The 14925-nt window shown below is 36.5% G+C and overlaps 1 protein-coding gene across 1 annotated transcript in view; it reads right to left on the minus strand.

Annotated features, from left to right (window-relative positions):
- The window catches only part of Gfral (GDNF family receptor alpha like), a 42540-nt gene that overhangs the window by 14442 nt on the left and 13173 nt on the right, over nucleotides 1-14925 (minus strand). The window contains exons 3-5 of the mRNA XM_020153243.2: nucleotides 13912-13968; nucleotides 12768-13098; nucleotides 9141-9391 (exon numbers count right to left, since the gene is read on the minus strand). Of these exons, the coding sequence (XP_020008832.2) occupies nucleotides 9141-9391; nucleotides 12768-13098; nucleotides 13912-13968 (639 nt within the window). The remainder of the gene's footprint in view (nucleotides 1-9140; nucleotides 9392-12767; nucleotides 13099-13911; nucleotides 13969-14925) is intronic.

The raw sequence follows: 14925 nt of genomic DNA on the forward strand, positions 1-14925 counted from the left end.
TTGGCACTCACTCCTTCCCCAATTATGGGCAACAAGGGGATTGTATGAAGCCAATGAAAACATAAGGGTGGAAAACACAATGCCTTCATGAATTGAAGCCTGGTATTGTTCAAATTGTAACAATATTGTTTTGTTGTTTCATTTCCCTGCATGATCTAAAATGCTGTTTTCTTCTCTGGTGATGCCAAAATGTGAGTTGTCTCTCTCATCAACGGCAACTCTTTAATCTTTCTTTTCTGGCATAGAGAAAGCTACATCTAGAACGACATGGATGATTCATACAACATTTCATGCTCAGTGGCAGACTCTCCCTCTCCCTTAACAACACCTAAGCCTTTAGGAGTAGAGCTGGGAGAAGGTGGAGATAGGAGACAGCTGTCCTGTTGTTTCTGTTGAGGATTTGTATACATCAGTATTTTCAGACTTCAGCTGTGTGAAACATTTTCTGCAAAATAAGAAGCCAAGCCAAATTTTCTGGGTTTCAGGTCTGCAGACAAAATTTGAACCAGCTGGATTTTATTGGGAACTTTTGTGTGCAAGAAAACCTCGTGGTGAAACTAAAGCCAACTTTTATAGCCACTGGAATAGGCTGCATCTTTAGGGGTTATCTCCCCATGTCTCTTCTCTTGAGAGAATTTCAAATTTTGAAAAGTCCTAAGATAAAACCTGCCAGATAATTCTTCAAAGCATCTGATTGGAATTCTACCCAACAAAGATAGAAGATGCAACCAAATAGGACACATCTTTCTTAGTCAAGTCTTCAGAGAGATAAGAGGAAACTGGGTCTCCTTCTGCAATCTTATTTTAAATTATCCAAATTAAAACCTATTTCTTAGACATGTGTACTCACAAAAATAAAAGTCAACAGACACACTCACATTCACCTAAATTCATAACACTTGCACAATAGTGCCTGATCAAAGTGATATATAATGGTTAATTTACTGGATTTTCAGATGGAAAAGTTCTGCCTCATAGTTTTAATGTGCCTTAGGTAGAAATTATTGTGTTCTTGCTAAAAATTTTATGCAATTGTATAGCTTTAAACATGTAAGCAGTAGAAGCAGACAAGCCCTCTTATAAGTTGTAAGGTTTATTATTTATAAAATTATTTGTTATTTAGAAAACAAAGCAAGAAAAGGCAGATATCAGAAAAGAAGACCTTTTACTCCAAATCTCAACTTAGATACCTGAAAGCATGGGTATTTTTACAAAGGCAAAGAAAAAATGATGTAGGCTTTCTGAAACTTTTATTATAATCTTTGGAAGGAAAAATTCTTGGCTGTTTTTCTCTTTGTAGGGTTCTGATATAGAGTATAGCTGCCAAAACCAAAAAGTCTCTTAAAGTTGCAAAAATTACCATTACCTTGGAAAAGAGGACTTATATATGCTTAGATTTTATTTTAATGCTCGAACAGGTAGCCTGATGGGTACACTTCACCTACAAGCTTAATTTCATTTGCTGGGAAGCATACATTCTGCACATGTTTCTGAATGCTGTAAGGTACGTTTTGAAACTTAAGTGATGGCACTTTTCTGAGGTTTTCTGACTCTTTTATTCATCCAATCCATGATCAGCCATGTGGGGCAGTTAAATTACGGAGTAGTGGAATTTTTTCAATAATCAAAGTCAAGTTTTTCATGTCAGTGTTGATGCTAATGCATCTGGAATAGAGTAATAGTTTATTTATACTTAATAAAAGCAGACATCACCTCACTATTCTTTAATCAAAACCAGTGTATTTCTTTTTGTTGAGTCTGACGATTTTCATTGTGTAGAGATAAATGGGTGATGGTGAGATTTTTTGTTGTTGTTCCACTGACTTGGTAAGCAGATTTTAAGGATTAATGAGATTGTGTCACCAGTAAGGGATGGTGTCACCAAGCAATTAATGTTGAACTCCTCTTACTGGATACGTAGCATATATGTGTATTGATGACTGAAGAGATCATCTCCAGGCTTTGGGTGATTTTCAGGAAAGAATCAATGAACTTGCCATGCCAGTGTTTATTAAAGTGTGGTTCATGGGCAGGCAGTGTCAGTATCACTTAGGCACTTGTTAGACATGCAAATGCCCCAGTTCCATTTTTGCCCTATTAGGGTGCAGATATTAATGTTTAATAAACCCTCCAAGTGATCCTAATGTAGCTAAGGTTTGTGACTCACTGCTTTAAGCCAAACTCTCAAAAGCTGTTGGAAACCTATAGGAAATCTTCCTGAACTCTGTCATTATACTAAGACATTTAGTGCCCATGAAAAATAGATCACTAGATTGTCACAATGCATCAAGTCAGTGAGGTGGGTTCATCTTCAGTAGCAAAGAGGTCATTATGTATGTTATATATAATAAGCTATATAGTAATATTTCTTTTCTTAAACATAGTAGGAGGTCTTGTAATCCATTGCTACTCAAAGTGGGATCCCTTGACTAACAGCATCAGCTTCAATCTCAGGCCCCACTCCAAATCTACTGAATAGAATCTGTACAATACAGTTTGTGATTGATTAGTCCCAGTAGAACATTTAGTCTGAAATCATGCAAAGATAGCACTGTATTCAAGAAGAAGTCACTTATCAGCCAGGCACTGGTGGCTCATACCTGTAATCCTAGCTACTTGGGAAGCTGAAATTGGGAGAATCATGGTTTGAGGTCAGCCCAGGCAAATAATTTGCAAGAGCAGACCCTGTCTTCAAAATAACCAGAGCAAGATGAACTAGAGCTGTGGCTCAAGCAGTAGAACACCTACTTTGGAAGGGTGAAGCCCTGAGTTCAAACCCCGACCCCACCAAAAAAAGTCACTTAGAAAATACAACACTTTAGATCTTCCAAAAATTATTGCCTTCCCACACTATCTGTGACATCATAATGATTTTGCAAGCCTATTGATTTCTATGATTTTCCAAAATCCTCAAAATCTACAGTAAGAGTTGCTATTTACTGAGTTTTACTAGGCTCCAAGTACTTTCCATGAATTAACTGTGTAATCTTTGTACCAACATTCTGGGTTATGGATGATTATGGTAATTTCCATTTCAGACACATTGGTGCTATTGCCTCTCCAAGGCTGTGCTGTCTAATAAGACCCACTGATACTCCTAAGTGTGACATTTGACTATTAGAAGCATTTTGAACATGGTTTTTAATAAAAATTCAAGAGTTGGCCTGAGGAAGAAAGAGAGTGGAAGAAGGGGCTCTGTTTATATTTTAGATTTGAAAGCTAATAAAGGTTAAATATACTGATTTATCCCTTGGGACCAACCCCAAAGAAATATCCAGAATTCTAAGTCTACAAATTCAAGAGCATAAAAGCCAAAAGTTGCAGAATTTACCGTGGATGTAAATTTCTACATCGAGTGGTAACTAAACTCATTTTAAAGAAATGGTTTATTTGTTTTTATTATTCTTTTTATTGCTAACTTAAAATACACATGCCTGATCTCTGAAGAATTCAGAAGAGTTTGCAAATAATGAAAAGCAAGCTCCTAAAGGAATAATCATTGACTTCTGAAAGGAAAAACATACATTTATAAGTGAGTGTCTATGAATTTGATGGCTGACAAATTCACTGTGGAGTCACTTTAATCCAGAAAATACAGAATGGTGAACTGTTTAGAGACTGTGCTACAAATATGAATATAGAGCAGAGAAATTCTGTTGAACGTTCCTTGGAAAACCAAGAGATTATTTTAGCACCTGGACTGCATTTGAAGGAAACTAGACTTGAATTAAAGTTTTGTGCAGAAACCAAGAAAAAGTCAGTGGTTTTGGCTAGATGAAGTGATTTATTTAAAGCCAAAACTCAACATAAAGCTCCTGGAATACTAACATATGAATTGGCTAGAAGAGAAAGTCATGTCTGTGTGTATGTGTACTATACACATGCATTTGAGGGAGAGAGAGAGAGAGAGTAGAGAGAGGGAGGGAAGAAGGGGGAGAAAGGGAGAGAGGGACATAGGGGAAGAATGAGACAGAGGGAGGGGGATAGAAAGAGAGAGGGAGAGAGGGAAGGGGAAAGAAAGAGAGAGGAAGGGAGGTTGGGAGGGGGAGAGAGAGAGATACTTTTGCAGTGGAAATGTCTTTCACAATTCACTTAGCTCACCATTTTACTTATAGTCTATAAATCCTCCTTTCTCAGACAGCCAGTGAACAGATGACAATAAAAAGTTAAGACAATGTTAGACAGACACCTTGAGCTTGTATTCATTTTCACAGTCTTTAAATTACTTTTCTCAAAATAACCTTAAGATTTTATGCAGTTTGGAAAGCATAAAAAATGATTGTGTTAAGCACCTTTGTACATAAATAGGTGTGCTTAAAAGATTTTCTATAAAAACATTCACTAATGGAATGCTATTTTAGATCTAAACCTTTACTGAGAATAGGCAGATGAAATGCTGTGAGGCAAGAAGAACTGCAGAGAAATAAATCATCCATTCACTGAATGCAGACAAATGAGATGAATAAAACAATCTTACCAGTATCTTGATATCTATGCTGATGCACATGGATAGATGAAGAAGAAGTAGGTCTATAAAAAAGAAATCAAGTGGTAGAAACATAGAAGAATCGGAAGGGCTGTTTTCTTAAGACTATACACATTTTTAGGGCATTGTACATTAATATTTCATGAAAGCCAGCTAGTTGTTCAAATCTGTTGGGAGCAATGTTCTTCCTTATATTAACTGATAGAGATATCATTGCTCTTTAAGGGAATGCACCCATTTGAGAACAATGTTAGGATCAGTTACTTGTAGTGTTGACAACACTCACTCTAAAATAGTTTCCTATTACTCAGAACTCTTGAACGTAGATCTATAAAGAGGAAAAGTGTTAGAAAGTAAAAGGAGGCTTAAAATGTTTTTATTAAAGTGAATTTGTTTGTTTTTTTCCCTTAAATATTTGAACTAAAAATTCCAGTTTAAGTGGAAACACTAAGGGAATTGAGGCTTTTAATAGGGAAGCTGTGTTATTCGGAGAGTTCTAATATGGGAAAGAAAGGCAATGGTAATCAAGGATGCCTGTCACAGAGATATGGTAGACAGTGTTTCATTCACTCATTTGCTATTTATTGAATGCCTATGTGTACCATCATTACGTTGGGCACTGGGGTAAAGTGGACCACCTTGGGAGCTGCTGACCATTAGTTACTGCCTTGCTCTCCTCAGTGCAGACGTTTCTCATTCCACTAGAGGTGTGAGTGAAATGAGGCTCTGACCTATGGCCGGTGACTGGACTTTTCCCACACATGGATCAGAGTGGTAGTTCCCAAACTTGGCTAAAATCAGAACCACCTGGATGATTTTTTTAAAATACTGATTTCTGAGCTCTACACCAAGCCTACTGATTCTGGGGTTAGAGCTAAATATTTATATTTCAAACAAATTTGCTATATATTTCTGAGGATGATTCAGATATGAGAACCAAAAATTCAGTGTCATTAATATTTCTCCCTGGTTTGAGGTTGCCTTTGTAATCATCAGTCTCTTCATTTATAATAGAAAGATTATTACCAATAGAATTGGGGAACCAGCTAGCTTCTGTGGAAGCTTAATAGAAATTTCTTAAAAATGTGTTTAGGCTTTGTAAATCATAGAATAAAAAATGAAAAGGGAAAACCAAAATGAACAAAGCCAAAATAATCCAATGGTCCAGTCCTAAACCCAGAGTTAAAACAATGGTCTTAAAGCAGCATGTCTAATACATATGTGTGTATATATATTATATATATAATATTTATTGAGACACCTAATCTTCTTTGAACTCTCTGGAAGGCATATGGAGGGTCTGGTAAGCTCTAGTAGGAGAGTTGCAACACTGATCCCTTGAGAACAAGGCCATGCCATCTGCTGTAAGGATTGCTTGCTCCTTGAACTATAACTCTTGCTGGGTATTATCAGATCAGTTAAGCCACTTGTTCCAAGAACGGTTAGTGCAGTATATCAATGCTTACTGGGAAGGGACAGCTGCGACAAATACAAACTTGCCTGGAAGTGTCTCTAGGGCGCAGTGGGAAAGGGGAATCCTCTCTGCAGGCAAATCACAAGTGGTGCTTTAATGGTTTACTTTGTTTGGAAAGAGAATTGGCTAGAAGTAAGCTTCACAGTCAGTAGTAAGTTGCTTTGTGAGAGATATGAAAGCAAGGAACAAACATGAAATATTTCGGACAAAGAGATGAGGGCAAGGACATGCTGGAGGATCCCCGGTAGCGGCACAAAGTGGGCAGCTTGCCAAGTCTTAGGAAAATGCGTAGCCTCGTGTATCTGTCACAGGGAATGCCTTCCACATCCAGGTGAGCTAGTGATTTACCCAGTGCAGGTGTGCCAGGGTCTCTCTTCAGCCACCTTGTGCTCACGCAGTGGAGAGAAGGAACAGGGTATGCCTGGGCCCAACAGACTGGATTTCCTCTCCCTAAGGCTGAACAACCGAGGTTCTGTGAATACTGAATGGCAAATATCCCAACAGCAGCATCAGCAGAGACCTAAATGTAGCCCTTTTGTTGGCAGCCAGGAGCAGATCGGTGAAACTATAACCCTCCCACCAGGAAGGAGGCAGCTTTGCCTCCTTCCTGGAATTTATAACTGCTCTGGATGTGGGTTTGCGTTTTCTTCTTACCTGCAAGATGCTTCTTACAATGCCTGATTGGACAGTCTTCTGGTGCATCCTGACTCTGATTCATCTTGGACCTGCACCGCACACCTCATTTTCCCTCCCCCGTGATTTGCTACTAATGCAGGATACAATGAACATAGTGCTCCTCTCAGCGTCCATGTCCTGAAAAGGTTAACATACCATATGTAGCCTGAGGTCAACTGAAGTGAAGAAACGGGGGTTCTAAGTTAATGTGATAAAATAAAAGCTCCCTAACCGTCCTCTCGCTTCTCTTCGTTTCTCTCTCTGAAGGTGAAGTGAAGCATGAAGAAAGTGTCGGAAGTGTCTTGGGAACAGGCCACAATGGTGTCTCCTCCAAGATGCCAGAGTGCCTGGCTGTGGTGAGCTGCCAGGAGCACTGGCTGGAGACAGAGTTCCCTCAAACACTGTCCTTGTGCTGTGTCTATCTAGTGGGGCGGGAGTCAAAGGTTTTTTAGCTAACCAACCTAAGTGTTGATTTTATGGTCCTGTTTGGAAGGTTTTTCAAGTAAATAAAATACCAAGAGCTATGAGTGAAGGCCTTTAAGGTTCATTTAGTTCTATAATCCCGTCATTTGAAATGCCTAGGTTCACTAGCAAACATTTGAAATCTTAAGTTTTATTACTATTTATGAGTGAAGAAAGGCGAAACAGCCTTGAATTTTCATTTTTCTAAAACATGCATCTTGTACCTTAATGTTATAGATTTTAAACCTCCATTTCTACTGGTCTCCATAAATATTTTTTGTGCTGTGAAGGTTATTTATAGTAGCCAAACACTATGAAAAGAAAAATCTGTAATTAAAAATACCTGGAAGAAAACAGGGTTGAAACTAGAATTAGAAAACATGAACTGATGCCCGAGAAAATGAGTTATTACCAACATGCAGTATCTATTTATTTTTGTGGATGTCATTTATTATACCCAGTCATAAATAACTGTTAACGGTTAATATGTACTAAACCATTTATTATACCCACCCCTACCTAACCATGATCATGTCATTATATACATATATAAAATAATATATTGTTATATCTATCAGATTAAATTACTTGACTATTTGCTATTTCCTGCTATAATATGACTTATTAGCCATTTGTTATTATAAGTACTTTAAATACAGTTAATGCTAAATGGAAAACAAGATTATTTATAAAGTATGATGCAACATGGACAATGGTGAAATTTTGTTTGGATTATGACTTCAGTTAATATGTGCTTATAGTGCTAAAGAAATTACAGATATTCTAGAGAAAATTTTTGAAATCTAAACCATACACTCTGAGTTGTTTTTCTATTAGTTAATATACAACAAATCACAATTCTGATCATACTGCCTAATGTCTATCTTCTAATTATTTGTAAAGAAAAATAGAATAAAAAATTTTAAATTATGTATGTATGTATATACATATATATGTATCTGTCAAACATTTTGCACAAAGACAAAGATTAGGCTTCTGTGAAGCAATAAGCATCCATTATTTCCTTTGTGGAAATACGACTGCAGGCTGGATGGCTATAACCAGGGGCCCAGGGACCTGGAGAGGTTGTAGATCATGGATGTTTGCATTCACCAACATGGAAATAATTTGAATTAGTACAGTGATCGTATTCTTAGTTCTTTCTATAATATTCATACAAAAATCCCACTGTAAAACTTATTTAAATTCCTAAATGTTAATTTTCTTATCTCCAAATCAGAGTAAGTAATAACTCTTAAAATGTACTTGTCATCTTATCACTAGAGGTTGATCAGAAGGGGGAAAATTGATTGAAAGATAAATATATTTTACATAAGTCAGGACAGCCCATGTGGAAGATTGTTAAAGCAATGACCCCTGGTAAATCACCTTGAAATCCACATGCTTGTATAGTCTCCTTGCACAGTAGATCTGAAGTTGGTCATGTGACTTTATTCGTCCAATGAAATATTTGCAATATAACTTGATAAATGCCTGCACATTTGTTCTCAGTTACTAGGAATTCTGATATAGTGCCAAAGAGGTCCCATGGAGGAGAGCTAAGCTGTGCTGCTAACAATGCTTGCTAAACTACATGAGTGACCCCAGACAAGACTGTCAGGAGAATCCACCAGTTGATGCAAACTCAATCTGCAGAATTGTGATCAAATAAATGGTTATTGTTTTAAGTCAGTTTTCTAGGATGGTTTGTTATGTAGTAACAGATATATGATATATACACTTATCTAATAAGTTAAACCTTTATGCTTTTGATAATGAAATCAACAAATTATAATCAATAGTTACATATCATGTAATTTAAAAAAAGTGTACCACTTTCAATAAATGTAAAATAGCAAATACACAACAGAATCGGAAAATAGATTTTACAGTGGAATATAAAATACAAAATTGTCTTTTCTGGATTGAATTACCACTCTGTTACAGTACAGTCAAATAAAACAAAACAGAGAAAGAGAGAGAGAGAGAAGACAGAGACAAAGAGGAACAGAGAGAGGATAGAATTTCATCTGGAGAACTTACTGAAACATGATTTTCTTTGAAGCATGTGCTGGAGAGTCTTGCAAAGAGATTCCTCACTTTGTGTAGTGGTCCTGCAGGTGCATGGCACTTGCAGAGCTGTCCCCAGGATACCTAGGTAGGCTGCTTTGCAATCATCACTTCCTGCACATGTGAAGTCCTGCTCACTCAACATGCTAATACAAGTCTCATCTTCATGACACTTTCCAGCCACACGGGGCCAACACTTTGACTGAAATGCTCGAAAGCGCCTCCTAGAAAAAGAATGCAGGTGGACTTAGCCTCTAAAAAGTACTGTTTCACTTTAATATATGATGATCCCTCACCTGGTGAAAGACTGGCGTAACAAAATGCTTTCTGGGTGACAGTACCCAGCTGACTGTACACGGCCGAAATCTAAGTGTGTACATCCAAACACTCCTAACAGGAATGTGGTTGAAAAAGGAGAGAAATCTTGTGAATTGTGTTTGTGTGATAAAAGACAAGGCAAAATTTGGGATTCCCTGGATGAATTTTCCCTTCTTAATAATTTCATTTTGATGGGTGATGATTTGCAGTAAGAACTACATGAGAGCTTTATTAGCATTTTGGGAGGCTAATGTGGGTTTGCAGCTAGCATTTAGTCACTCACAGCAAGTAATTTTGAATAAAGCTCACGGCCTTCCAAGCCAGTTTTCCCTCAGAGTGGGAAGTGCTTATGTACTGTCACTCCTCTAAGCAAACAAATTAAAATTCACAAAATGCTTTGAGGTTCTCTGACAGCAAGAACTCATGTGAAGCAAAACACTGTGAGATTATTTTATGGCCAAGATAATCCACTGGAACTGCATCCACTCATAACTTTTCTGACTCCATATTTGAATTTGACTCGTGCAGTAATAGTTTGACTAAAAGTCTGGATAACGTGCGAGGATTTTATTTCTGAAACTTTCACAGTATAAAGATACCTTTCTCAATGGAATGAAGGATATTCATCTTCAACCTAATATTTATCATCTAAAATCAACCTCTCTCTATCCCCCTCCTCTCTCCCTTCTTCCTTCTCCCCTCTCCTTTCTCCCTTTTAGTTTTTGAGACAACATCTCACTATGTAGCACAAACTGGTTTTAAACTTGTGATCTTCCAGCCTCTTCAGTGCGGGGACTACAGGCATGGACGACCACATCAAGCTCACTCTTCTTGACTACATCACCAACACACATGCAGGAAGGCCCTCTGAACACATGACACCTGACTGTCACCCCATGGTGAAGCTCTGCACTAGCAAAACGCCACATTTTTCAAAAATCTACTCACATCATCTTAAAAGATCCTATTTAATGCGATGGTGAAAGTTAACTAGTGTACATCAAAATTTAAAATAAAGAAATACTTCCAATTTCCTAACCATAATTCTTAGGCCAGAATAACAAATATGTTCCTTTAATGCAATGAAGGGTTATATAGAAAATGTCATCTAAATATAAGTTTTGAAAGTATTGATTGTTATTTAAGAGGGTGATAGAGAATAAGTCAGCATGACAAAGCCATTTGTTCTTTTAAAATATGAATTTTACTGCCTAAATTGTATGACTTACCTACTTATAGTAGTTATTTCATAGAGAAAATAAGTAGTGAATCTTTGTCAAAACAATGGACTAAAGAATATTTAATAAAAATAAAAAATACTCTGGTGCACTAATAACTAAATCATTGTAATTAAACTTTTAATTATGGCTTTTATTTTGGCTTGAAATGGTTTTTTACAGTGTTTTCATGACCCTGTTTCCTTGATAGTTTCCAAATTTTTATTGTAGTTTGTGGTCCAAACAATGAAGTGTGCAAAAGACTAGCTTGTAAAAAGAAATGTATATTTTGTTTTTATTTTTGCTATTAATTTCCTGTTACTTTGTAAAACGTAAGAGGAGGTGGTTTGTGTAATTTCTGCATGTGGAATGTATTCCATTGGTGCTTGTTATCTGATATATAGCATGTTTGTAAAAATACCAAACCACTTAACATAAATGGTTATCTTGTCATTTGTTTTTAAAATTTAGTTAGATTTTTTTCTAAGCAATTTTTTTTTACTTTTTGAGTTTGTACATGCATAAACATAAGGTATTATAATTTTCTATGAAATCCCTAAATTTACATAATTGCCAAAACATCTCACCTTCTGATGGATATCTGTATTGGGAGAGAAATAATTACAAATGGACTTTCTATTACCTACTTTGAACTTTTAAAAAACAAAGGAGCTTCAAACCCCATGATGAACTGAGGAATCTGAAACAAGGATAGATAATGAATTTAAAACCAGACACCTTGTGTTGTCCATGTCTAAACTCTTCTGCAAGAAAAGGAAGTGATAAAGGATTTCCACTTGTAGACTTTTATCATCTGAATTACATTAACAATAATTTAATATAAATGGTGGAGCTCTCCCTAAGGCAAAATTTGCCTGGGAAAACGAGAAGATTTGTCTTTTCACATTGATTACTACATTATATAATATTTCCATCATCTCCAGGAAATGTTCATTAAGGGACTATTTGCAAATGGGAAAAGGAAATTGAAGACACACAGTCCTTACTCTCTGAACTAATTTTTAAGAAGGCAGAAATTACATAAGAAGAGATATGTGTGTGAAATGTAAAAATTAAGTCCAGAGCTTTTCAATGTAGAGGGAAAGGAGTTGAGATGGTTTGCATGCCTGTCCCATTCAAGACCTTACATCGAACATCGGGGCAGGAGTTAACACGAGAGTCCTTGTTGAGGAACGTCACGAAGTGGGCACCAGTCAATGGGAGAAGGTGCTGGTACCGAGAGGCGTTTACTGGAGACGTGTGCACTTCAGAGTCACTCACAGACTTCCTCAAGATCTGCAGCAATGAGTTCATGCCCTGCATTAAAACTCATTGTTCAATATGGAAGCTCAGAAATACTGTATGTGCAGAAGGCTGTCTGCAAATGATGTCATATTTTGAATGAACAAATAAATCTCTAACATTAGTACCCCAAAAATCCAGAGTGAGAATGGGAAGAGAAGAGTGGGTACATTTCTAACATTGTGGCAGATGTGTGTTGTGGATGTCCAAACCATGCTCAGCTGCTTTTCTTTTCACAATCTCTCTAGCACAAGACAGAAAGAATTTATTTCGAAGTCTGAAGAGTCACTTTATAGGACTGGAAAGTGGAAGAGCATCAGCCTAGTAAATGCAAAGCTCTCAGATCAAATTCCAACAATGCCAAAACAACAACAAAAAAGAGTCACTTTATTAAAATTCTATCATGTTTAACAGCTTTATACAACCACACCAAAAAAAATTTTTTTAAAGCTGATATACAATCCTGGACTAGTAATCAATTCATTGGTTCAACTTGAATATATAGTTTCAATAATAATATTTCATGGCCACTAAATGTTGACATCCTGATTTCCTTTATTCTAAATAGATGTCTCGCATTTGAATTTCAAAAAGGATCTACACATGTAACACAGATTCAAAAATATGACTTGTCTGGCTTTATTTACACCACATTGGATGATGGTGGGAACTCTAGCTAATGTAATGGGATCAAGTGTTAGGACTGGACTATAACAAATAAGGTGCCAAAATAAGAAAGTAAGGTATGCATGTTTTTACTCACCTGCATAATTCATCATTTTGGCAGCTGTGAATTACACCGAGGCAAGTAGGGGGTGGGGCTACGTTCACTGCACATAGCTTGCTGTGAAGAGCTTCTTTGGACTGCTGACAAGGTATATCAGATTGAGCACAGTCGCAAAAAGCCAACATCTGGGCAATGTTAAAAGGCATATTTTGATAGAAGAACCGTATGGCTGTTTGGCAGTGTTTCACATCACACAGATTTTCAATTGTTGAGCATGCTTTAAGGTAAGGGGCCAACTGTGCATTACAGAATGCATCGCCTACACACGCCTCTGTCACTTCCAAACAGGACCAGATCCCTTTGAATCCTGAAAGCAATGATGGACCCAGGTTGTGGATAAATAAACAGAAAGTCAACTTTAAAGACTCTGCAAAACACCAGGAGAAGTCTGAGAAGAATACAACAGTGTACCACTGTGTTATTTTTGGCAAATATTACATTTTTTAGAGTAAACACGAATTTACTGAGGGGAGGGCTGTTGGTATCATCTTTCATCTACCCTGGACACAGATTGTGATCCAGAGTGATGGGAAATGCAAAGGGCCAAAACTGAGCCCCAGGATAAAAATCTCTGGGTCCAAGTTCCTCAAATGTAAACCACAAGTCTTTAGAAATTGCATTTGAACTATATAACTTATAGTGAGTTTGTTGGGACAAGTCAAAACCATTGTTGTTCTGTTGCACTTTACGGTGGGTAAAAATATTGAATAAAATCACCACATGGTTATTCTATCCTGCAAAATGCTCATATTCTAGAAAACATGGATTTATGTGAGCATTTCCCCCTCCCTACCACAAGATTTGGCTTCAAACAATCTAATTTGAGCAATCAAAATATTCATGAAATTTGGTTCTGTTCTAGAATTTGGTTCCATTTGAAAAGCATTCCTCAGAATACATATCTAAAACATAGATGAGTGGGGGAAGGGGGCAAAACAGTTGCTCATAGTTGTCATTAGTGGAAGAAATGTAATGACTTTGCTTTTCTTTTTACTCTAGAACTGTCAAACCACACAACTGATTTCATATTGATATATCCTTAAGAAGCGTGGTAATTACACTTAGATAATATTGCATAATTTTCATAATGTAGATAAAAATGATAACTTATAAACATTACCATAGTGGAAAGGAGTAGTCAGATTCCATTTTAATTTATTATAGTCTTTCACATTATCTGGAAGGAAAACAAAGAAACTATTTCATTATTGAATAATTATCTAAATTTCCTAGGAGAATTGATGAATGATTAATTAAGTAAAAATGCACACAAGGCCAAATAACACTCACTTAACTCTTGATATTCAAAATTAGTGAGGAACAGATGAACAATTAACTTCTGGAATATCATGTAAGTAAATGAAACAGCCCTGCTTTGAGGATTTGATTACTTCACTCTTTAAACAAATGCTAGTGACTAGACCATGCGTTCTGAAGTAAACAAAGATTCTGCCTAGGGATAAAGAACAGAAAGAATATTTTCTGAAAAAAAGAAGAAAGAAAAAAGAAAGTGAAAAAGGAAATCTCATGCCAGTAGGAGCTGAGCTGGATAGAAATATAATTTAGAGACTATCTGCACCTGTGGCTATTTTATCTTCTGAAATTTCTCAGGAATTATAATTATAGAATAATTATAATAGAATATATATATATATATATAATTATAATAGAATTATAATATATTATAGAATAATATGAATCATTCACTCAAGAAACCTTGGTTTAGCCCTTCCTATGTACCAGGTGACTGAGAATGCAAACCTGTACCCTCTCTGACAGAGCACCCCACAGACTGGTAGGAAGTAAAAGTGCAAAGGGGTTTCATTTTGATATTTCCATGCCTGTATATAAAGTGTTTTGAGCATATTCACCCCTCTTACTTTCTTAATCCACCTCTCCTCCTTTTTAAAAGAGTTTAATGGGCTGCATTATTCTATTTTCATACAAGAATATGATGCATTTTTGTCATAATCACCTCCACCCTTTTCTTTCACCTTCCCCTTCCTGCTGCTCCTCTAACAGTCCCCCTTTTACATCCATGCTTTTTTTAGGTCTAGATTTCACATATGAGAGAAACATGCAATATTGATCTTTCTCAGTCTGGCTTATTTTGCTTATGATGATGATCTCTAGT

Source organism: Castor canadensis, chromosome 8 (assembly GCF_047511655.1).
Source record: "Castor canadensis chromosome 8, mCasCan1.hap1v2, whole genome shotgun sequence".
NCBI lineage: Eukaryota > Metazoa > Chordata > Mammalia > Rodentia > Castoridae > Castor > Castor canadensis.